Source organism: Micrasema longulum, unplaced genomic scaffold (genome assembly GCF_059751315.1).
Source record: "Micrasema longulum isolate JH-2025_06_02 unplaced genomic scaffold, ASM5975131v1 h1tg000483l, whole genome shotgun sequence".
Classification (NCBI taxonomy): Eukaryota; Metazoa; Arthropoda; class Insecta; order Trichoptera; family Brachycentridae; genus Micrasema; species Micrasema longulum.
Genome location: NW_028277680.1, coordinates 115,221 through 142,799, shown reverse-complemented (window position 1 = coordinate 142,799; position 27,579 = coordinate 115,221). Strand labels below are relative to the sequence as shown.

General features: G+C 30.5%; 1 protein-coding gene across 1 annotated transcript in view; it reads left to right on the top strand.

Annotated features, from left to right (window-relative positions):
- Positions 1-2,470: 2,470 nt before the first annotated feature.
- Positions 2,471-27,579, top strand: part of Dr (muscle segmentation homeobox protein Drop) — a 40,559-nt gene continuing 15,450 nt past the window's right edge. The window contains exon 1 of the mRNA XM_088227021.1: positions 2,471-3,564. Within this exon, the coding sequence (XP_088083147.1) occupies positions 2,769-3,564 (796 nt within the window). The 5' untranslated portion in view covers positions 2,471-2,768. The remainder of the gene's footprint in view (positions 3,565-27,579) is intronic.

The following is a 27,579-nucleotide window of genomic DNA, read 5'->3' as shown; positions in this document are numbered from 1 at the left end:
GCCAATTCAATGAAATAAACTGAATACTGATGAAATTAGTTTTTCTCATTCGTCTTTATTCCGCCTCCCTACTAATTTTTCCCGGCGGGAGAAAACGAATGTTCCAGGAAAAATATTCGTCAGAATGTAGATAACTACGTCATGGAATATTAACTTAGGTAATTCGATTATTTTTTTATAAATCAAAAATTGATAATTAAGTATGCTAGTAAATGTGTATATAAAACAAAAGTCATAAACTTTTCACTGTCCCTACTAAAAATATCTTACTTTTCCATGAACACCAGGATCTAATTACGTATAATTATTTTTTTTTTGCATCTTTAGATATATTTAACATGCCGCTTTATTTATTTGAAAATAAATTACAACTCATTCTATCTGGCTGCCATACACTCCCACTTGATTTTTAATGATGCACAATCTTACACGCATCTGAACACTCGTTCTCGTACAAATACGCACGAATATATTATATTTATTATTGCTTTATTAAGTTAGTTCATAACATCTTTAGAACTAAAATAAACTTATACTAATATATTATATACGCTCGCACACATTTAAGAAAGTACCTCCCATAATTTAATATTTTATAATTTATAAAATTCGCAGATCTGTTATTCATCTCTATTATATAATTTAATTATTATTGACCATATGTTTCTGTAGAATAAATAAAATAATACTTCCTGTCCTAAAAGAATATCGTGTTTTTTGCTTACAAAAAATGTATTATTACTTGAGAAAATTCTCCGAATATTTTACACCATCGTATTTAAAATATTTAATTAAAGGGTACAGGGCGAAAACGGGTTCATTACAAAATAATTAATTTTGTAGGAGTGTAAAAAATATTATCGCTATCGCAACCGGGTTGTGGTCCCGTGGCTAGTGTCGGGGACTCGCGGTCCAGAAGTCCGAAGTTCGGACCCCGCTCTAACGCAATTTGATTCCAATTTTTTTATAGTGAGTTATTTACAACTCGTTGAAAATGGCCTTTAATATTTAAATATTTAGGTAAATTATAAAAACGTTATGTTTCTTTTTGTATTTTTTTTTTACATAAATAAATATTATTTATAAGACGCTGCGTTCATGTTATCTGTAATAAAATAATATGTTTCAATAAATGCGTAATATCTATGCCTTTATATACATCATAGAAAAAAAACATCAAAAATGTTTAGGTAAGTAGGTATTAGGTATCTAACCACATAATATTTTTTTAAATTCGAGCTTTTTGCGGCAGTCGTCGTATTTTTAACCAGCAGTGACACCATATTTTTGTCTTTAATTTATTTCAATTTTAAATCTATTTGAAGTCATTTTTGTTAAATTTAAGAAAATTTTCGGTGTGTTTGTAGATATATTTTATTATTTTCTTTTAGTTATTATCTTATTTTCAAACATACTAGGTATCTATACTATTGTTTTTTTTTTAATAATACATAAATATCCCTAATTTGTTTTTTTTTCAATATTATTTTTCATTCTTACAGATACTGATAATGTTTTTGTGAGCGGTTGTGCCGTGTGTCGATTTTCCTTAAAAAATCAACGGTTCAATGTGCATTGCAGCGTCCATCATTTGAGTTAATAGCGATAATTTTTATGACACGGTATCTATCACATACCTACCGGATCAATTTTTGAGATTTTTAAATGAATTTGAAATCGTTTTATCTTACTAATTTTTTAAAAATAATTTGTTTGGTAATTCATTTAATTAGTTGGGTTCATATTTAATATTTTGTTTGCAATGCATGTATAAGATTGTATCATCATTGTTATATACCAGATAAATAGGTTATTAGTTTTAAGAACAAATCGTCCGGCATTAAGCAGGTAAAAGCGATACTTGGCAGATTTTCTAGAATACAAACGTAGGTACTTAATGTCTATTAAAATGATTAATACTAGACCACCTCACATATGTTACAATTTACAGAGATTTGAAATGGAGATAAGTAGGTAAGTACTTTATGATGATGCGGATTGAAATATTTTGATGAACCTCTTACACGTTTCTTAGCGAGTTCAGTACTCGCGCATAAATCATGTTTCTATTAGTTCTGTCGAGAAAATCACGAATATATTTGCATACGGAAAAAAATAGCCATAAACACAATCCAATCGGTGTGCAATGCATCACACGAATACCTACACGATATCCGCCATCCGCACCACTCGGACTAAATATTCCCCTCGTATTGTATACATTTCACTCTCTCACTTGCATTCCTACAGCTTGCTGACATAGGGGACTCAAATTCAATTTGCGCGAGAGAAAGAGAACCTCGTCCCCACCGTGAAAAAAGAATCAATTCTCATCCGACCGACCCCATTGGCTGATTCGAACCGCCGGCGTTCCATGGGCGGAGCCTGTCGCGGGTCGCCCCTCCCCCTCCCACAACTCGACCCGTTTTTAGTAATAACACTGAAATGACAGCCGGACCGGTTTCCTTTTAGTTCAGTTTGTATTCGTGCGCCCGACAGGTCGGTCCGTTCGTATGCCCGTAGAGAGCTTTTTGACTTATTCCAAAAATATTGACTCGATTCACAATCGGTATCGGAAGCGGTGTTATTACCAGTGATAAAACAATCAAGCTGTGCAATTGTTATAACCATTTCCAAAACTAAAATACCCGACCAAGTGAATGTTTTATATTTGTTGTTGACTGAATTTTAACGATTTTTTAGAACTGTGTCCGATGTTGTCGGTAAACACCAATGGATAAAACAGCGAAGTGCGAATAGAAATATTAATGTTAAAGAAACAAACACCTCCGTTGTCCAAGAGAGACTTTAGTATGACGATTCAAAATTTGTCGGTGGCCAAGCAACGACAAGCGATGGCAGTGTCTCCGGAAGCCCTGCGGCCCCTAGATAGAACATCTACCAACAATAACAACAACCACAATAAAAGTTCGAGGATCAGCTTTAGCGTGGCCTCCCTCTTAGCAGACACGCGACCGCGGTCGAAAACGTCACCATTGAGAGACGAAGACTTAGAAGCTAGCAATAGGATATCCCCCGAAATATTCCACCACCATCAAATTAACCCCCATTCCCCCCTTAGGCAATCACCCCAAGCGAGGCCGGAACTCCCGGGTCAAAAAAGAGACTCACCGCAAATAAGAATGAGCCCAATGACAACCCAAAACTCCAGCCCTCCTTTAAACCTCAATTCGAACGCGGCAACACCTCCCCTGATGACATCCTCAGAAGATGAATACGAAGACTCAGTAAATCAAGAAGATTCGATAGTCGATGTGGAAGATTTGAACATAGACGGTGACGATGGAAGAACCAGCGACGACGAGAGAGAGATGCTGTACAGACGACAGAGGCAGTTGTTGCAAGACAGAGAAGGTCCCGGCTCCCAGGGGCCTATTAGACCGACACCATTCAGCGCGTTAGCAGCAGCGGCCGCGGCGTACCAAGCGGGCCTGGGCGCTCCGCCCCCCGGGTGGCCTGTGGGGCCTCCAGTCTTAGGACCTTTCGGGCCAGGGGGACCCATGTTTCAAGGACCCGGCTTTCCCGTTTCTCATCTTTCGACAGGTAATTACAAAGTAATTTACATTAGTTTCTATTTGTTTATCACGTTATAAAATGCCTATCACATTAAAAAAGATTTAAACGATTTCCCGAAAAGCGCTTTACGAAGTTATTACATTTATGTAGATTTAAAATTATAATTTAGGAGAAGAAGCGGGTAGGTATAAAGTGCTTGAAACATTACTTTAACATCTGAATATCATTCTTTGAATGTTATTTTTTTTCTGTCACTAGTTGATAAACGTCTTCAGCTTGTTAACTGGAATGCCTAACTCTTGATGCTTAGGAGCAACATTGTATGAAAAATTTGTTAATCAATTTTGTATTCAATCGTAGAGAAGACAAATTTATACAACGTAATGAAATAAGGTAACAGAAGATGAAAATAAAAATTGCTACTTACGAAATTTAGTCTCACTGCAGAATGCGGTGATGATCTACTGAATAAATAATTAAATTATTATTTCAGGTTGACAATAATTCACTTAGCACTCCCAGTTGCGGGGATTTTGGATTACATTCAGATTACAATAAAAAAACACATATTTACTTTATTAGCAAAGTGAAAAATATACCTAGTGAACCACATAGCATAAAAAGCACATGTTTGTATTGACAAAGTGAGGCGTCAACATTATTTAAAATTGTCGATTAAAATTAAATTCTCAAGTTTAAGTTTTATAGAAGTACCTAACTATACAAAATTATGCTAAAACATTTAGTACAAACATGTCGCGCTTAGTCGTTAGCCAATTTTCTAGTTTCAATTATTGTGTTTCGGTAAATGCATTAGATATTTTTTAATTCGTATTTTCTTACATTTACTGATATTTTTTTAAAGTGACCACTTTGGTAAAACCATAATCATTACCCTAACAGCACGTAGTGGTGCATAGAGTACTGCACTGGCATTACAATGAGGATGTTCAGCCCTACGGGAAATTGGATATAAAAGCATATTTTTAAGCGCGGTAAAAATTAAAGCAATGTTTTTTGTATGACGAAGTTTCTTGAAAATGTATAAAAAAATACTTCAAAAAATAAAATGATTTTATTAAAAACGAACGGCTCTGAACAACGTCACTAGTTCTTCCGAATATACCAATGATAAGAGCGTTGTGATAGATTTCCGGATAACGGTAAGTCAACTCACAAATCAGCATAACTCTTGAAGAAGAAGGGGGAGAGAAATTGACGCTACACGCGGAGTAATTTAAAAAATACACAGCTTTCAAAAATCAAAGCCCTGATAATACGATACATTGAAATAAAAATATGTTTTTTTTAGGTTAGTTTAATAGTCTATTAACAAATAAAAAAAATAAAAAAACAACAGATCTTCCGTATTGCAGAGTATCTAGATCATTTTTGTTACATGGAAGTTGAGTTCAGTTTAAGGCTTGAGATGCCAGTCCAGAAGTCAAGGAACAATAAAGTATATCGCATTGAGGGGAGACCCTTAAGCCCACCATCCACCCGCAGCTGTTATAGAGTCCTGGACTGTCAGCTGCGCATAGAGGAAAGTTATTATAAATATTTCTAAAGAATACAAACTCTATGCAGATTAAGGAGGGGGGAGGAAGACGTATTAACAGAGGCCAACACGTCGTCCCCACCCCTCAGGATCCCCTCAATGCCTCTGTTTTTTTATTCAAAAAATATGTTCACAAACAATTCACATAAATAAACGTATCCAAATATACAAAACCAATTACTAAAAACTATAGTCACATAACAAACATAACTTACACGAAACGTAAGTAAAAACACGGACATTTACAATAAGAGAACGACTTTGGATAAAGAAGGACTCCCTTGAAGGAAAAGTATATCGCAGTGTAGAACCACCTTTAGAACAAATAATTCACGTCAGCCCTGCCAGGTGCATCGAACTCAGTACCTCAAGAATGATAGGCAAGGCGCCAACGGCTGCAAAACGAGGCGGACATGTCTCCACTCGATTTTTTTCACCGAGATTATTACCTGGAGTCACCATCGAGTCGAAAACACTCGTCCAGGGTTTTGGTTCTTTTTCACACTGAGAACTGTATTTCTCGGACACAGAAAAAAGGACACTTGATTGCGCAAGGTCTGGGTCGAATAACGAATACGCATGTGTCAAAATAAAAGTGTTATACAAGATTGACCCCGCTATCTATGTACGACCGGTAATTTTAATTAAATTTAAGTGACGATTAAGATAACATTACATTGTGTGACTCGCTTTAATTATTTGTTAATATTTGATGAATGTTTTTTCATCTTTTATAACTGAATTTAAAAAAAATGAAATACTGCATTGCGTTTATTAGGTAAACTGATAATAAATTGTTATCGTCATTATTGTAATAAATAGATAACTTTACAACGTGGATTTAATTTAATTCATCAACATTATTTTTGGTACGTGTACTTGTACAAATCTGGATTTTCTCCCAAGGGGGAGTAGGTATATATTTTTATTTATATCCCTACAGAGATGAGGTAGATTTTTTTTCAAATTCAGGATTATGGATATTCGAGCGTTTACAGGGCTTATGACCTGTCATTGGCTGGGTTAAGTGGCCACTTTAAGTACTACAACATTCCCCATTCCGCTTATTAGCGAATATCCACAACGGTAACATTTTTGATTTTTGTATTTATAACTCGGAAGAGTCTTAACTACATAAAATAAAGTAATCTGCTTAATTAAAATACTTAACTTCAATATCAATACATAGATGGCCCTCCAACTCGCTTGTGGATGGTTTCTCAAATTCATAACATAAATACAAAAATCAAAAATGTAACCGTTGTGGATATTCGCTAATAAGCGGAATGGGGAATGTTGTAGTACGTAAAGTGGCCACTTAACCCAGCCAATGACAGGTCATAAGCCCTGTAAACGCTCGAATATCCATAATCCTGAATTTGAAAAAAGTTCTACCTCATCTCTGTAGGGATATAAATAAAAATATTAATTCATCAACGTCATCATTCCCTTTCCACATCTAATGATGCATAGGGCACTGCATTGGTACACCAATTTTAGCGCATCTTGATCATTTTTGTTGCATGAAGGAAAGATGATCAGTCTTACGCTTCCAGGGACTATGAAATATTCCAGTGTAAAAAACCCTCTTTTTAAATAAGTATTTAATATCTACCATGTCGAGAATCGAACCAGTGACCACTGCACCACGAGGCTGACGTTAAAATTTAATGAAGCTTTTCTATTTTTAAAATCAAAATATATATTAAAAATTATTTGCACGTGTTTGGTTCACTCATAATTCGTCAAGATTGCAGAATGACGACGCGTGTGATCTGTTGATTTTGGTGAAACCTTTATTGTTGTGAAGAGATTCATTCATCTGTTTAAATTATTTTTCATACTGGAATCAGACGAGTTGGTTTTATTAAAATATTTTTAATTTGTCCAAATGTTTGTAGGCAAAATTTTGCAGATTAAATTAACATTGATAGCATCTACCACATACCTGAATCCATTTTAAAGGCTAAATGGCTGTCTTCGGATTCAATCATACAAGCAAGCGATTTTTTTTTTCACTACGAATTTATTGTTTTTATTCCTCTACTAACCAAATTCAGTAAGGAAAAGCGCCAACAAATATTTATAATGGTGAATGTGTAAAATGACCACTTAAACCAGCCAACGACAGGTCATAAGCCCTGTGAATGCCTAGACTTATATTTTCCATTGTCTAAATCGATTTCCATCCTTGTTTCAATTTGTTAATTGTACTGGCGTTTAAAAATTAAGCCCCAGATATATCGGCTTTTTGTTTTCGTTTTACTAATACGCCTTCATTTATTTATAATTTTAACTTTGTTACATGCAAATTTTACATTAATTTCTAACTATAATTAATTCAAACAAGTACCTAGAGTCCTAAATAAGATAATTGAGAGGAGAAAAGCCAACTGTGTTCGCCTATCATGTTTGAGGTCCCGGGTTCGACTCCTGGGAAGGTGCTTTTTGTAACGGATCGTCGATAAGCGCCGCATATTTTTTTTCCACATAGTAAAAAATGATTTATAATAAAAATAATGTGAACTCACTGGGGTTACTCGTGCCGAGGACACTTAACAATACACTTTAAAAAAAAAATATTTTTACATGCGAGAATATACAAAGAAGAAATTTACAGAGATAATTAACAAAATTTTCAGACAATTTTGTAGAACACTTATTTTTGTTAATATTTTATTTAAATATACCTAAATTTTTCACATTGCAAAACGCACAATAAAACAACAAATACATAACATAACCTATACAGTTGTGGAGCAGTTAATTCAATGTTTAAGTGGGCGAATGCGACAATCCATTTTACTTCTACCTAGCTTCGCTATCCATTTTGTTATAGCCTTTTCAAACATTTTCTCGTTACTAATAGTTTTAATGGATAGTGGAAGCAGGTTATAGATTTTAATTGCATAATACTCAAAATCCCTTTTCCAAAAGTGGTATTAGTTTGTATTTGTTTAAGTTGTCTTATTTGATGTACTAATTCAGTGTCCTATGCACCATCGAATTCGGAAGAAGGAATGATGCTGATGTTGTTGTTTTTCATGATTTCCACGAGTTTTTCTTTGAACCCTGGAGGTGTACGTAATTAACAACCTTGAGAATCAAATTTTAATTTTAAATAGGCGTAATTTTCTACTGACAAATTTTGAAACAATGAGTTGACCTTATTATAAGTGAATCTTTGTTTATTGTTACGCAAAAAATAATTTATTCTACGCGTTATTGGGTACGAATTCATTTTAAATGTATCTGCTTCCGTATTATGTATTATGTCATACGAAACAATTTGGCGGCTGCCGTGGTGTAGTGGTTAACACGCTCGACGAAAGTTTTATTAAAATAAATGAACGCTTGAATACATAACATCAATGTCGGTTGCACAGTAACAAATTATAACGTATATTAATTTTAATTTAAGAACAAAAATTAAGTTTCTAAAGTTTGCTTTTTATACATTTTTCATTATTTGAAATTGTATTTTTATATTTGTAAATTGTTCATAATCTCTGTATATTAAAAGCCCTTTGGACGTTAACAAATGTATATACTAAAAACATTTATTATATAAATAAAAGACGAGTGATACTTTAATCCACAAATTTGGAATATCCAGTGACCGGTTTCATCGCTTTTTACATCGACTTTTTACCCTTTGTGTTTCAGAAATCATAATTTAAAAAATCACACTCGTGAAATGGGGCACTAAAAAAAAACCACTTAATCTCATTAAAATAGCATTATATCAATCCATTAGTTAACCCAAAAAAAAAAAAAAAAATGATCCTTAAGATATAAATAACTTTATTTAATTTACTTTCATATAATTTTGAATTATCAATCCTTACCTCTGTTTTGTATAAATTAATTGAACTCCTTAATAAAGATACCAGTCTCGAAAATATCGCGAAAGCGATGAAACCGATCACTGTATATTCCAAATTTGTGGATCAAAGTATCACTCGTCTCTTATTTATATTAACAAATTACAACAGGGATAGAGAATACCTTAAATAAGGGAATATGGAAGTCAAGGCATTTACAGGGCTTATGACCTGTCATTGGCTGGTTTAAGTGGCCACTTTACACACTGTGTAACATTCACCATTTTGCCTATGTTTGAACATCCATATTTCTTCAATTCTTCCATCTGTTGATTTTAGTGGAGTTAAAGAGCTGAAACCTTTATTGTTGTGAAGAGATTCATTTGACTGAATTATTTCACATACTAGGCAACGCCTGAAAACAATTTTTCAATTTTTAAACTTCTTCTTGGACCAGTTGGTTTCATTACAATATTTGAGTTTGTCCAAATGTTCATCGACAAAATACGGGATTTCACCACTTCGGGGGTCATAAAATAAATTACAATGAACTTCCATTGAGAATTTTCACTTACAAACTTAAATGCTTTTTTAAAAGCTTGTCTTAAATCTAATTAAGAAGGGCGACGGGAATCTGTTAAAAAAAAACACCCGGAAGCTGACTGCAAAACAAAAAAACAAACTTTTCTGAGTAATATCTAGTCCCAAATTTGGCATACCGGTAATTAAATTTAATTTAAATAAATCTTAATCATGTATATTTAAATGAATATCCTAGATTAATGGGTTATTTTATTAATTCCTTGCCTTTACTTATAAATATCACAGAAAGTTTTTTTTTGTTGTAACTTTTATAATAATCTTAACTCATGCTCAAACGCTCAGTCATGCCTAACACGTATTCAGTCGTTGTTCGTCCGCCAACCAAGTGTGACGTTGTATCGAAACCGAAATGCCTGCTTGTGTCATGAAAGCGCGTAAAAACCTTATGATATTTCCCTATTGAATTTGAATCAGGTTCTGATCCCACGGCTAGTGTTGCGGACTCACGGACCAGAAGTCCAAGGTTTGAACTCCACTCTACTCTAATTTGATTTCTATTTTCTTAAAGTGAGTTATTTACAACTCGTTGAAAATGGCCCCAAAATCGAAATATTTGAAATAAATATTTCCTATTCTTTAAAAAAAAAAATGCTACCATAAATTGGAGGATACTCTTTTCAGGTATCCGATAAAAATATATGAAATAGATTTAGAAGAATTAATTATATTTTCAAAATCAGTATGTATATTACGAAGAAAAGTTTTTCAATATGGAAATGAAAAAAATAAATTTAATAAAATCACGTTACAAAAAAAACGCGACGTGTTTGGCCTTGGTTGTTGTGACGTCAAGATTCATGATAATGTCCTCAACAAATTTCAATGGAAGAAATAAACATGAATCGTGACTTGTTAGGGGTGTGGCCAGTGGAATTACTGTTTTGCGGGAATTCAAAATCACAAATCTAAAAATATTTTTTATGTTACTAATAATTAGCGGAAGTATTTTTTTATTGGGCAGTATTTCAAAGACATTTATTACTTTAAAATAAAAATATCTGGTAAAAATAAACTCAAACTACTCATTAGCTATGGGAACGTTTTCGTGTTTACTTTTAAAAATATTTTACTCCATAGAGCGCGTCAATGTATTAATTTGACAATGATTTTATCAAATTAAAACTAGATTACTACACAATACATCGGTACATAAGGGTCTTATAATTATTAAATAATAGAAATTGTTTGATGCTTGAATTTCGCACCTTTATGCAATTTTAATGAGGAATAATTTATTAAATACTTATTAAATGAATTATGATCTGTTTTGTTGTGGGTAATCTTAATAATTTCTTTTGATTTCTATACCACACACCATTATAATTTGCTAAGAAAAATGGCAATTGTCGGGTTCCTAGTATTGAGAAGGAACTCGTGAGAACATGCGTTAGTGGCTAGATTTTTGCCAATTAGAATTACAAATAACGCGCTGATTTATGAACGTCAATCGAGTTACATGCATAGTGCATTCATTTGAGAACAAAATATAAATTTAATACAAAAAAATTAGGGAAAACATAAAACGGAAATCTCCGTTTAATATTTTTTTTCAAAAATTAATATAAATTAATTCAAATAGAACTGTGTAGCAAGGGTTATTTAGGGGTATTTGCTTGAAGAAACACGATGTTACATCACCGAGTGTAAATGATTTTTTTAGCACAGCCTTTTAAGATTTAAAGATGATAAACAACGAATACGAACTTATAGAGTTATGAATATTGTAACGGTGCTTTATTTATTAAGTTTTTTATTGTTTATTTTTTAGCATAACAACTTGAAAAATTATCTACTCTGCCCAATGTTTATTTAAAAAAATAATAATGAAGACATTTTTTGTTGCTATAATTCCACTCCTCCATGTGCTTTGTAGCTACAAAACGATGGATAATCTAACTTTAATATGTCAATGTTAACAACTATCAAATATCATTTTTTTGTAAAAGGGGTCAAGAATTTCAACCGTCCATACGCTCAGTAGCTACATGACCTGTTTGATCTTACTCCTGTTTTTAAAATTACTCAAACTATATTTATATTTATTTTTTTACTGTGAGACGGAGACTAGCATAATTGATCAAGAAAGGATTGCCACGTTGGTTTGAACATGTAGAGCGAATGGAAAGTTAAAGAACGGCTTTAAGGATTAACGGTTCGAATGTTCATGGATGCAGAAAACGAGGAGCAAATTCAATGAACAAATTCAACAAATACTTTGAAGATGTATGTGTTGAAAATCGGAATAATCGGTGTGCATGCATGAGAAGATGTATGAATGTAGAGCAAGGACTATATGCAAAGACAGAGTGTTTTGGCATCATATTCTCTCTGCCTACCGCTACGGAGAACGGCTTGACGATTTGTTTGTTTTTCTTCAAAATATAAAAAAAAAAGAAAAGATGAATAAAATAATGAGAAAGAAAAAAGATACTACGAATATTTAGAGGAATATTTTTAGAAAAGAATTACAAGTAAAAATTAATTTATTATTTTTAATTGGGACATAGAGTTCTATCCTATATGTCTCCCTACAAAGTAGCGGTGTGGTATTTTTATAAATTTTTCTATTGGTAATTTTTGTCGACCAATTGCGTCGGTTATCAAACCAGGGTCCTTAACTCTTGTGTGGCTGTGAAGTCACACTAGTCGACTTACGATATAAGACTTGATAAATCTCTCTTATTTTGAGATGAAGTTGTATTTTTTATAATCTTTAAATGGACATTTTCATACCGGATTTGAAAAGTAAACATTGTATAACAATTCTGGATTTTAATAATTAAAAAATAAAACTTCGCTAGCCGAAGAATAATGCCTGAAAGTACAGCAATACATCTGTATTAGAGCGAGCACGAAGATATAACATATAACAAAAAAGACAGAGACGCTGTTCTGTAGCCGCCGTAGCTAGTGTTGTGTGAAACAAATTTAGTCGGTTCTTGACAGTGATGGGGGACGCACGCGTAAATTATAAGCGGCGAATTTATGATTTAAATTTTTTGGCCATAACAGGGCTAAACTGTACTTTTTTTTTAATTATGGAAAAGGAATGATAAAACAGTATGTCTCCATGTTTTTTTGTCAAATGTCTGAGCTTTAGAATATTCCGTCTTTTGCTTGTGGTAACACAATGTTACATCACCGCGTGCAAAAGGATTATTTACCACAGTCTTTTACGAGTTAATATTGAATTTATTGGATACTAGCGGACCCAACAGACGTTGTCTTGCCCGATCGTTGGCTTACCTACTATAAGCTTGGAAAAGACTTTTTATTGATAAGTATGTATGTACCTAGGTACTTGTTTGTGATTAAATTCCAAAACTGAAAATTGTTAATATTCATCTATTGAATTTAAGTAGGTACCTAGGTACTTGTTTATGGTTGAATTCCAAAACATAAAATAAATAAAATTAATAATATGGCATTCTTTTTGCAAACGTCAAACTCCGGTCTTCTCACCAGCAGAGAGGTGTACTTATGTAGAATAACGATTTATAAAAATGTGGTAAATTTAATATTATTTTAGTATTACCAACAATCAAGTAAAAAAAAAAGATTTTTTTTTAAAGAATTTAAGGAAAGGATATGATTAAGATCTAAAAAAACAAAAGCTGTTTGTAAACATTAAAAAAAAACTTTTTTAATACACAAAAAACAACATCTTTCCATTTTTTTTGTAAACGCATTCTCCTCGACTGCAACCTTGGTAGATCGATCAATAAAACATTTATGCTCCTTACCTTTTTTAAATATTAGATTTAAGATTTTAATATCTACGAACACGCACAGCGCAAAGATCTATATTTCTCTGAAAACCGCATGTAAATCGATTGAGCCGTTTAGGAAGAGTTCAGTGACATCATGCGTACAGAGGAAATATATATAAAGATAAATACTGAACAATAAATTGATACGATTGGTACTTATAAATGCATTTGTATATTAATCAAGAAATTGCGTGTAATTGCTTATTTTAGGATACAAAATAAATTATGTATCAATCACTTTTGTAATTGCTATAAATTATCACTAATAGACATTTTACTAGAACAATTACTATTTGTTTCGTAATAGGCAGTGTATAACCCTTTAACCCTCTCAGATACAGAAAGTAATATAAAAAAACTTCTTTACAAGGATTCAAATATGACAAAACACAGTAGTAGACATTCACGTGATACGAGATCGGCTGGGTTGTTCTTATCGCATGTTCAAAAACGAGGCACGTACCTTCAAATAAGATTTTTAAATCAAGGATAACCTGTACAATGCTTTACCTAAGAATATGAATGTAATTTTTAAAAATGCTTTTACCCTCGCAACAAAACAGCTTAAATGCATTAAGTAATTTTTTTTTAATGAAAAATCAAATATATAGTAGGTAATATATTCCTCGTATATATAGTCGGCCTCGTGGTGAAATAGTCAGCGCGTTTGCCTACCATGCAAGAAGTCTCGGGTTCGATTCCCGATATGGTTGACATGAATTTTTTTACAGTTTTTTTAATTTTTTTACACTAACATAGTCCCTGGACTGGTAGCATCAGGGATGCCTAAGACTGATCATCTCACCTTCATGCTATAGAAAAATGATCAAGATACTCTACAATTGATGTACCAATGCAGTACCCTATGCACCATTGGGTGCGAAAAGAGAATGATGATGATTTGTTAATATATTTACACATTTTATATACATGTTTATAATCCGTTAGTAATTAAAATATAAACATGTTTTTAAATACTTTGATGAAAATTCTTTTTTTTTTCTTATAATTATAAACTTAATGGTGTATAAGGCACTTTATAAGTGCACCAATTACAGCGTATTAATATAGTTTTATTATTAAATGATTCAGCGTTAACTTAGTATTACAGGTTACCGACGAAGACACTTAAAATATTTTCATTCAAATATACGAATTTTTGTAAACATGATTCGATTATACCTTTTAGACGCTTAAAAAAAAGTATGCAAACTTCTCATTGTAATCGGAGCCCGGAAATAACAGTGGCATAGATTTAAAAATATATTTTTCACAGCAGAGCAGCTATACTGCCGCTTGCGCTATTAGGAACCTAACATTCATTTTCTAAAACAATGACACAACATAGCATACTGACTTCTACCATCTTGTATACAATGTTTTTAGAAATAATTATGGTATAATTATCGTTGTGCCACTATTTATTTGTAAATTTAATTTGAAAAATCAAAGAATAAGTTTGACACTCTTGCCAAATAAATATTTTTGAGAATCATGCTTTTAATTGAAAATACTTAATTAAAAAACAGCAATTTATTGTACTTGTACTATTATTACCGCACGGGTGTGTTATGTCAAATGATCTAGATCAAGAAATTCTGATTAAGCGATGGTAGTTTTACAACTAAATTTGTTTTTTTATTTTTATTTATGGTTTTTAAAGGTTTATTTAACATGTGTGCGAAAGGGTTAAGGTGCTTAAAGTATCATGTAGAAATATACATTATACCTTTTTTCTTAAATGGCTATAAATTAATGACCTGACTGAAGTTAATTAAATGCGTAATCACTTTTTACTAAGTGACTATGCAATAGAATAATAATTATTAAATTATTTCATGATTAAAGGAAAAAATATAAATCAAACAGTCACAACTATTCGACCAATTAATAAATGGAAAATCGATTGACAAAATCGTTATCAGAGATAGCGAAACATTTTGTTTAGATTAAAATATTAAAAAAAACAACTTTGTTTTTAACAACTTATTTTATAATTCACCACCGACCGGTTTTAAAGCAACACAAGATTCCTGATCAAGATAAAATTCAGTAATGAATATTATCCTATTTTGAAATTTTGACAGTGTCTGTGTAATCATCTGGAGAAAATAAAGTCTTGTCATGAAAGATTTTGTTTTTAGACAGACAGCAAACTTTGGCTCCCGAAAACCACAATTACGCAAAAACCAAGGCAGTTCTATGGTTTTCAGTATGAAAAAGTAAACTTTGTATAATTTGAGGCACATATAAGTATTATGACATGTCATTGAATGGTTTTTGTGATCATTTTACGCAAAACGTAATATTTATCTTTGATTTATCCATTTGTCAAAAAAAAATAATTAAAAGAGCTGAAATATTTATTTATCTAGATGAGACTCTACCTAATTATTTTAGTTACTACAGAATGTCTGATAATCTTGGCCTGTCATTTATTGGTATGTTAAAAACATTTACACTATGTAAATTTTTCCATTTATCCTATGTTTGAACATTCATATTTCTTAAAATTATCCTTCATTTTAATTTTTTTGTACCAACATAATATTATGTATCTGTCCAAATATGGTTCTTATCAACATAAAATCCCAGTATTGTTCACATGGATTTATTTATTTATTTAAACGCCTTTTGGGCTTTTAGATGTTTAACATACATATATACAAATAAAGACAGACATGTATTTTACAAAGAAGTAGCAAAAAATATATAAATGATTTTTAGAAGAAAAAGAAAAATATAAAAAATATCATCTTTACATATTAGTATAAAAGTGGAAAGAGCAGAAAAAGAAGAAAAGATTTAGACTGACTCAAAACATTGTTTTGATTTGTTCTTTATTAGAAATTTATTACCATTAATATTGTTAATTTTTTTTAGTAGGAAATATTTGCTTTTTTATGATTTACCTAAATATTAAATTTTGAGGCCCATTTTCAACGTGTTGTAAATAAACTCTTTATTGGAAAATGGGAATCAAGTTGGGGTAGAGTAGGATTCAAACCACGAACATTTGATCCGTAGGTCTGAGACATATAGCCACAGGACCACAACCCGATTTAAATTAAAAATGATCATAAATAATTTACATTTCGGCATTTTGAGAAAATTACCCCAAGGATGCTAAACAATAAATATCCCATCACGCTTTGAAGCTACAGAGAGAAAGATCGGTTGGGATTAAAGTTACAGTTTCCAATAATTATTGATTTTAATAACAGATGGCAGCTTGATTACAACACGTCTTACAGCTACAAAGCGTATTGACGATAAGAAATCTACCCCCTATTCTCGTTTTATATTTTATTGATATGTTATTAGTGTTTTTATTATTTTAAAAAGTAGAGAAGCTAAATTATAACGTGCCCTGTAACTATTAAGTGCATAGTCAGAGAGATTTGAGTATCAAAAAATTTAAGAGTAAATAACGTTTGCATATGAAAGCCAAATTACCAAACGTCTTGGAGCTACAAAAATAAAGTCGACAACAACGAAAAATAATCATATTCTAAATCTAGAGATTATATATGGAGAATCAGAATTTACAGGAATCCATAAGTCACTGCATTAATCATTTAATTCAAAATCCTTTGTTGTTCCTTTCCGATTGTATTCATTTATTCAAATGTAGCAAGGCTCACAAATTTCAAGATTATGTCTGAAGGATCTTGGAATTTGAAATCGAAATGTTTGCAAATCTTCCTGGAATCCGGGCAAATCCTTTTCGGGGATTTCGGAAAACAAAACAGGATCGAAGAACAAAGCAACTTCCCATCAGAAACAAACAAGGGGTTGATACTTGAAACTACCCCAGGGAGTTGTGGGATGATTTGGCAATCTACATTGTCTGATCGATAGAGTTTCAATAAAGCCTTGCGTTTCAAAAGACATCTGTCAACATAATGTTTGTATATAAGCTTAGCATTATTGAATAGTTGTTCATATAAGAACCGTGATTATTCTTAAAATAAAAAACTTTACACTCATGATTTAGAATAAAAAGTCATTCAATATAGCGGAAAAATTCATTTGAAAAGAGAAATTCACCACCGACCACCTCGTGGTGTAGTTAGTGGTCAGCACATTTGCCTACCTTGCAAGAAGTCTCAAGTTTCATTCCCGACATATTTGTCGTAAAATATTTATTAAAAAAAATGTTTTTGCACTAGAATATTTCATAATCCCTGAGTCTGAAGCGTAAGACTGATAATCTTACCGCTATGTACAAGCGCCGCGGCACAGTTGATAAGACAGCTTACTGTGAAACTAGCGTCGCGGGTTCGATTCTCGCCAGTTGCAAGAAAGAATCCAAGAAAGAGTTTTTCTCAATTGGTCAGAGTGTTGTGGAATATTTTTCATAACTTCTTTCAAATCTTAATTACCGCCTGCTGACAAGCTTCTAAATAAAAGGTTTAACGGGTTATTCCTTAAAAAAATTGTAACAAAAACGATCAAGTTCCACTGTGTTTAGTGTGTCAATGCAGTACCCTAAACACCATTAGGTGTGAAAAAGGAAATGATGATGATGTTTGTATTAACAGTACCATTTAGGGGTTTTAAACTCATAAATGCTGTTTTTTAGTGAATTCTTTACCTTTGTACCTGTCGCTCTTTAGCGACGCATTAAAAAATTATGTTGATGCATGTGTAATTCACAATAAATGCTTATTAATGTTAAAGATACCTAGTATAAATGTTTCTCTACTAAATTTAAAGCTCTGTTTTCCTTAATTTTGCATAAATTGCTTTATATTAAACACTCACACTGCAAAAACAGTTTGGCGAAAATGTTTTATGAGGTGTTCTTCAGGGCTACTTACTCGGAATTGTCTTCATATAAAAATGAAATTGTTTGAAACATTTTTTTATTTTTATTTAAAGAATCGTTTGTTGTTTTCTTGGATGTATTTTATTATTCATTATGAAATCATATGTTGCTAAAATATTGTAAAACATTTTGAATAGTATTTAATCCACTTTATATTTATTGTTGTACTGTTGAAATGACACCACAATGCGCTTCTCTTGAAAAGGCATACATCTAACAACGAACAAAGTTAAACATCACAATTCATTCTCCATTCATCTGCGCTTCTCTCTCAAAAGTGAAGGGCGATGAGCCACCACGGTTGAAAGACAATAGATTCTCCATATCTGAGCATTTCCGGTTTGGAATGCAGAAGCGGGTTTCCGTTTAACTTTGCGAGATACCTCCACAACTTCCGATTCAGCTCCTGCAAGAGCTATATCTCCTTATTGAGAAGATGCAACTATAGATTACAGCATCAGTATCCATGTTTCTTACGTCACATCATTCTTGGTTGCTTGGATACTTCCTGTCTTTGCTTTAATTAACTAATAATTATCAGTTATTCCATTGCACGAAGACGCGAAATAATTAAAAAGAGGAAAGCGGGGTACAATACGATACAATTGTTTGAAAAAGTAATAGATAGGTACTAATAAACGTAGATTGTGGATAGACCAATTAAAACTTTAAAGGTAGAATTAAGCAAAATTAGAAATCAATTTATAGTTCACTAGAAACCAAAATAAATCAAAAGTGTTTTAAATAGCCTCAGGACTTTAAACAAATGTACCATTGCATGTTGATAACATGTCTTTTTTGTATGGAAATTAACGTTTAAATAAAATGAATTGCTTTCCTGGAAAAAATATTAAAATATCGTTAGGTACGTACATTTAATACATTTATGTTGCTGAAAAATTGAAGCGTAGGTAGTACGATATTTATTTGATTTTATTTAGTATGAGAAATACTATTTTCTCATTTGTCTAAGTGTTATGGTGAGTTTTTCGATAACTTCATGCTATGTTCTCTCTTTCCCACCTGCTTTAGCGTATATTAATAATAAACTTATATATTTAAAAAATATATTTTCATATTTTTCTGGAATGTTCGAATCAAAAAATATATCATTCATTTTTCAGAAACAAAATACCTTAATATTTGTTAAATATATGAAAAAACACTTGTATCCTAAATCAATGATGTTCGCGTTTTATAAATAAGCATGTGTAAGATTGTGTAAATATTCATGTATCTACTCGTATGTTAATGTGTGAATGTACGCGGAAGTTTGCCGATATGTAAATTTGTGAGAGTATTTTGAATAATGCTTAAGATTTTGTAATTTTTTTTATTCATTACAATCAACCGTGGAATAGAATCATTGTCACAACTTACCCCTGACACAATTTGTCTCGCCATCCTCAACCAATCGTATTTTTTAAATTAAAAACTAACATTTATCGTTTAACGTTTCAACGTAAGTTATAAACATGCTCATGTAAAGAAGATTTACTTCAATCACGCAATATAAATTGCAGATTAATAATTCAAATCAATTTAAATAATTCAAAACGTAAATGCAAATATGAGTAATTAATCGATTTTAATATGTAATAGGTACTATGTAATTAAAATTAATTACAACATTATAATAAAAAATCGTAACCTTGAAGTAATGTGCCCTTTAATTATATTTTACTTAATTTATAATTCATTTTTCTTTTCCTTATTTGTCATTCCATATTTTGTTTCTTTTCTTTATTCTATGTAAACGAAATACGGTTATTTTTTTCCTAAAATTTGTTTTTAAACACATTTTGTTTCAATTCTAAGATACAGAAATAAAACATCTTAATATCTATTGCATTCGTCCGCTAGCTTTTAATGAAACATAAAAATACAAACCTACTCAGAAGTGCCTGTATTTTGTATTTGCAACATTTTTAATTTTTTTTTATCTAAAACAGTAGTTTGAAACCCTTAATTTGTATGTTTTTATAGTAGTAAATAACAACGCAAAAATTTCTGAATTAGTTATTCAAATTTAAATTTTTTGTTTATTTGCTTACGTAAGATTAAAATAATTGCGACATTAAACAGTCAATCCCATTTGTGATAAATGGTTTGCTATCAAAATAGTTCGCACGTTTCCGATTAATAAATGTGTTTATAAATAATTGCATTGATAAGTGAAACAATTTATTGAATATTCCAATTATAAAGGTAAGGCATACATTTGGGTAAAAGACTTGAAACTAATATTATGTAGAGAACTTGTGACTAGGAAAATAAATAGTTTTTATTCTGAGAAGGGTTTTTTTAGGTGATTACTTAAACTAGTCAATTGAGATCAAAAGCTCTGTAAATTTATTTATTTTACTATAGTAGTTTGTGTTACTTAGTTTGTTGTTTAATCCATTACGTAATTATTTATTTATTTATACATGCACACGGCACGTAATGCCTTTTGCTATACAAATCATTCAAGTGTATAAAAAAATTAAAGAGTTAGAAAACACTTTTTTTTTAAAATAAAAAAAAGACAAGTAGTAATCTCAAATCAAAGGAACATTGAATAAAAAATACAAAATATAATTTAAATTTATTTCAACAGAGAGGGAAAACATTATTGAGAAGGGAATATGGACATCTAGGCATTTACAGGGCTTATGACCTGTCCTTGGCTGGTTTAAGTGGCCACTTTACACACTGTGTAACATTCACCATTCTGCCCATGTTTACACATCCGCATTTCTTTTCAATAATGTTTTCCCTCTGTGTTGAAATAAATTTAAATTTGAATAACTCCCTAGGGAGAGAATCCAGCCGGTCTGCAAGCATTTTGACATACTCAAAACATTGTTGAATACAAAATATAATTTTACCAAGTTAGAGAAAAAAACGTGGTTTTTAAAGTTAAAAATAACAATCCAAAAAACATATAATATATATTTACAAAAATATACGAAAAGCAGAAAAATAAATAAAATGGAAAGCAATATATATATTGTATAACTTAGAAGTTGATGAATAATAAGCAGATAGCTGTTAAACTCGATGTGTTCAGAAAAATTGGTCCATATTATCTGCAGAAGCCGTATAGGTACAGTTTTGATCTTAGGAAATATGACCACATTTCTGATTATCGTAGGCAACTGAAATGGCTCAAAATTAGACAGCGGAGAGACTATCACTCCCTCTCACTTCTGTTCAATGCACTTCATAGTCCTAACGCTCCTATATACCTGCGTGAAAAATTTCAACGCTTATCAGTTCATGGTTTACCTCTTCGTTCTAATTCTCAAGGCACTCTCCGAATACCCATCCACAATTCCTCTTCTCTAGCTCATCCACCATCAAAGATGTAACTACATTATCTCTGTTTCACACATCATTTCACACATCATTCATCACATCTGAAGAAAAATCTCCTTTCTCTTCCTTAATCTCTCCTCCTTTCCTGTTTGCTATTTCCTCTTTTCTCCTTTTTCCCATTGAGTAATAGTTTTAATTTAAGGTAATTTATAAGCAAATACGTTTATTTCTATTTTTATATATTTTTAGCTTTTTAATCTTTTTTTTTCTATTGAATTTGTTCTGTAACTTGAATTATAAAAATAAAACTTTTATTTTGGTGGTTGGTTGGAAGAAATTGCCATTTGGCAATAAGCCCGCCAATTTCCAAATAATATTATGTAAAAAAGTTAAATAAATAAATAAATATAGAATGCGAATTGCTGAATTCTGACTTGCATTTGTTCGACTACTGGGTGCGTAAAACAGCGCATAAGATCTCGCTTCGGTATTATAGGGAACATACAAACGGATACTTCCAGATATCAGCTCGTAGAAATGTTTCCCGAGAAAAAAATGACGACGAGATTTGAGGGTATTGTAATCTAGCACCCCAGCTAGAAAAAAATAGGGATAATCTTTAAAAAATATATACAGCAAAAGTCGCTTTTAAACCTTCTCTATTTCAAGGATGTGGTTCAATTCAGAAAGATTCTAGAAATAATAGAAAATTCCTTGACTTCCATAGCCCTTTTCAAAAATATTCTCCATCTCTGTTTTGATAAATTTGTAATATTAATTAACTCCCTATAACTTTAAATTCAGCCTTGTCTACGAAAATTTATTTGTTCATACGTGTAGTTAAAATATTGTTCGTATAATATTTCCGTAGTTTTATTACACATTGGTTTTTATTGGTTCTTAAAATAAAACGCTTGCACTAAAACTACTTCAATTGTAATCGAAACGAAGTAGAATAATGTTTAAATAAATAAATTTATAATTGATGTATTTTACTGTAGAATATAACTTCTCGAGTAATATGGACGGCCATGGGCCTATTATAATTGTGTGATAAGTTTATCATAAAATAATAAAGAGAAAATTATTATTTAAATTGCCATAGCTACAAAGAAATTATTGTTTTAATGGTCAAGATAAAAAACACGTAAAAGTGCAGTGACTTTAGTTACAATGTATGAATTTCCGATTACAATATTCTTTTAAGACTTTTTCATATGGATCAGAATAGCATTTATAATTAAACGTAGTTACGCCACTTCGTGTTTTGAAAAAACGATCAGCAATTACAAGAAACAAAGGGTGGTATTTATACGCATTGCCCGCCTGGTGGTTTGATTTTTTTTAGAACAATCTAATTTTATATATTTAGTAAATGTTATAACTGTAACTTTACAAAAAAAAAAAGAGTAGCTCTTGTGTTTGGAGAGTGACTTATACTGTTATAGTGATTTAGTAATTTGAAGTTATATTATTTCGAATAAACACGAGAAAAAAATCTAAACAACGTAATATTAAGTAGTTCCTGGACTGGCACCTAAGACATAAGGCTGACTATATTTCCTTCATGAAATAGAAATGCAGCGCCCTATGCACCATTAGGTACAGAAATGGAATAATGATAATGATTCATACGAATGCCTTAATACAGGATGAGAACTCGTTATAATTTTGATTGAATTTTTTAGTCAGATTTTGCTCGCGCATATAAGGTACTTACTGTGAAATGGTGAAAAATTCAGATAAATTAAACTCATCTATTTAAATTTATTTCAACAGAGAGGGAAAACATTTTTGAGAAGGGAATATGGAAGTCTAGGTATTTTCAGGGCTGAACTTATATAATAATAGCCAGTCTGCAAGCATTTGGACATGCTCAAACATTGTTTAATCTCATCCACATCAATTAATGTTTCAGCTTTTTTACTTCACCAAAGTCGATAAATTAAAGAGTTGAGGAAATGTGGATGTACATTGGCAGAATAGTAAATGTTACACAGCGTGTAGGTTAAGACACTACAACCAGCCGTGACAGGGCATAAGCCCTGTTAATGCCTATAGTTCTATATTACCCTCTCAAAAATGTTTTTCCTTTCCGTTGCAATAAATTTCTATCTTAAGAAGTGAAAATCCGTAATCAGTGAAATCCAGCCTTCTTTACAAACATTTGTTCATACTCAAACTATAGTGATAAAAATCAATTTTGAAAATGGTATTCTACACATTAAACACATTTTTTAATATTGCATGTTAGGTGTTTTAGGTTTATATAAGTTTTTCAGATGTTTTAAACTTAATAAACCATAAATAAAGGAGGTCTTTCTAAAAGAAAACTCCTTGTACTTAAAAATGTAATAATGCTTTTATATATTGTTTTATTTATAAGGTAAGATCATTTTTCTATAACACCTCAGTCAATATGGCAGTGAAAATACGTATAAATAATCGTTTTTACCGTATCCCATCGTATGCTCTGTTGGGTTTCTTAATTGGCCAAATAAAATCACATTAAGGGTTCCCCTTTGGATGGGATCTACATACAGTTGTCCTCCCTAACGCATACCATGACGAAAATAAAAGACAAAACGAGTTAATATTCGCTTAGCTCAAGTAACATGTCAACACCTGCATTATGCTAACATTTATTTCAAGTTAAGTTGGAATAATCGGCGTGCGTGCATGATGCAGTCGTTTGAATTTGTCGTTTGATAAGTCGTTTGCATCGTCGCATGGGCTCGAGAAATATTTGAAAATCATGTACAAATCGATATTTTATTTTAAGTTTCCGTTGCAATACTTATATTTCGGAAATTTTATACCGATAAACTGGACATAATTATTTATTTCATTTGGCTTCATTTTACTTTATTTTGTACTATGTATATTATTTTATTTTATTAAAGCATATAAAAATATACTTTATTTTATTTTTTATACAATGAGTATTTTAAACACATTTGCAAAAAATATTTAATTTAATTTTTATTTTTTAAATTTTATTTAATTTTGTTTTTAAAATTTTTTAAATGATTTTTATAAAATTTTATTTCATTTTATATTATTTTTTACTATTTTAATTTATTTTATTTTTTTTAATTTAATTTAATTTTATTTAATTTTATTTTATTTTATTTTATATTATTTAATTTTATTTAATTTAATTTTATTTTATTTTATTTTATTTTATTTTATTTTATTTTATTTTATTTTATTTTATTTTATTTTATTTTATTTTATTTTATTTTATTTTATTTTATTTTATTTTATTTTATTTTATTTTATTTTATTTTATTTTATTTTATTTTATTTTATTTTATTTTATTTTATTTTATTTTATTTTATTTTATTTTATTTTATTTTATTTTATTTTTTGTACCTAGTTTTATTTATTTTATTTAATAGGGTGTATTTTAAATGCTCTCAGTAGGCAATAACTATTTTTACAAAATACATTTATTTTATTTTATTTTTATTTTATTAGGGAAATCAACAGTTCTACATACATATTTTTAGTAAACAAACAGATATAGTGTATAAACTCAGAACTAATAACAGATTTCCACATAGTATACAAAGTTAGTAAAGAATATATATATTACATATCAAATAAATACATACAATTTATACATATAAAAATGTTATTTTCAAGTACTCAATAATCAAAGATTTTTTAAATATTAATTTTAAGAACATTAAGTTACTGTAAATTGGGCGGGATAAGGACAAAAATGCTTGAAGAGAGATATTTATTATTATATATTTATTATGATACATATTTATTATTATACATTGATTTGTTAAAATTATTGTAAAGGTGGGTTCATATTTTTGTAAGCTGCGTGATCTACTAAACAAAATATTTTAAAATCAAAAACACATATGGAAAAAAAAATATCTCTTACAAAACCAAAATTACAATAATAGCACTTAAACTCAAAAAACTGAATGAGTTATTAATTATACTAGCATTAATAAAAACATTTTATTTAAATTTTGTTATTTAACAATAAAAAATATCGAAAGAGTTGAATCCGTTGCCAAGTCTATATACCTAGTCTCTGAATTGGCAAGTGAATATAATAATAAGCAGTATGTTTTAGATTTGTTAATATAAAATACCGCTTCCATTGTTTGTCGCACACGAGTTTTAGGGATATCAAATGCTATGAGATTCGTTAAGGACGTACAATGTACATCCAGTTAATCATTTGAAAAAAATATAAATTCAGAAAATCACTAATTGTCCTGCAACTATTAAGTATTTGAATGTTAAGTAAACTATTTAATAAATGAAAATAAATTTGTTCAAGGGAATTGATAGTCAAAAGTATAAATTTTAAGAATTGACACTGAACTTTAAACAACATTTAAAAATAATAGTATAAATTGTGACGTTTTGTATTATAATTATCATTAATATGTAGATATTTCTTTTACATGACAAACATTTAAATATATTATTATGTTTCTGTAAAGCACTTATGTCTCAGCTTTCAATTGTTTTGGTTCATAAATCACTCTATACACTTTGAAGTCGGGAGAAACTTTAGTATTTAGTCGGGCCAATAATGCGTTTGAAGTTTTTTCCGTCACTCTTCAATCCAACTGCAATTTTGTTGCTTTTCTCTTTTCGAATCATTCTCTTTAACAGTCAAAGCATCCTTAGTTTTCAATTAGCAATTTTTGCTCTTTTTGGAAGGGTTTGCTAATGGCGGTTAAGTGTGATCTCGATTTTTGAAAATAAAAACTTAAATGTTCATGTTAATTGTTTTTTTTAACTACTTACTTTATATTTTGAGTGAAATTGTATTTGATATAGATGTGTATTGTAGCTTTAGAACATGAAACAGGAACAAAATAAGGCTACAACTTAAGAAAAAAACAAAATCACAAAATACCTTCATGTAAAGGAACATTAAAGCTTAAGAATTAACAGGGCTTATGACATATCACGGTTGTTAAGGTGGCCATTTAGGCGCTTTATAACATTCACCATTCAACCTCTATTTTAACATCTGTATTCCTTTAGTTCTTCCGTCTGTAAACATCAACAGATGGAACAACAAAAAGGAAAAAAAAAATTACGATGGTTATGATGATGATGATGATGATGATGATGATTATTTTGTTGTGTGCTATGTTTGCTATGGTATGTGATGGTAATGAGAAAAATAAAATTCACAAAATGTCAGCTCGTTTAAAATCCAATAAATTCTCTCGGATTCCTCTTTCCTCGGACGTTAATAGATGTATTCGTTCCTTTTACTTCAAGAGATAAATTATTTTACAAGTTTGCCCTGGTAAACAAAATTAACTTTGCTAATACACACTTAAGAATCACAATGCTCTAACTCAATTAACTTTTTTTTATTTACTCCAATAATTCGTGGACACAAACTATTTTACCAACTTTCAATTTTTTTTGTTGGGTCTGATTATTCTCTTCATTTGGAAAAAAAAACAAAAATAACTTAAGTTAACACCAGTAAATTGTCAGCACCATACACTGCGCAAATATTGCGAGCAGCTCCGTCAGCTTCATTCTTCGATTGAACGCGAACAGAAGTGATATCAAAAATGCTCAAATTCGTCTTCTTGACACTCCATTTTGAAGGCTTGTAATCATATATAATACATGTAATATAAAATCAAACGCTAAATCTTGTAGAGCAAGAAAAAAATATTTCAAATGACGTACAAACTTAATCATTCTTTTTCTTACTTTTCGTGAAAAAATGGATACAACGCATGTTCACACATTAAACATATTTTTTTTGTTTATTAAAAATATTTTTTATCATTCGTATGTCTTTATTTAATTAGGAATATTAAAAAAAACCTTTCCTTTCTTTATTTACATCACACAAATTTTATTGATGCACATTCTATTTATTGTTTCAAATGCATATTCATTATTCAAGTTTTTAATATTTTTATTTTCTGGATTCATTTTATGTCATATATAAATATTAATAAAATGAGCTTAACTTCCAGCACTAATATCCGCTAAGCGACGCGACAATATTTTTTTTCATGTAAGAATATCCGTATTAAATTAATTAAATATATAAGAAATATCAGTATTTTGGTGAGCACTCAATTAGATTTTGCTTTTGGCATATTAATTTTATTGTTCATTTAAAGATTTAAATAAAA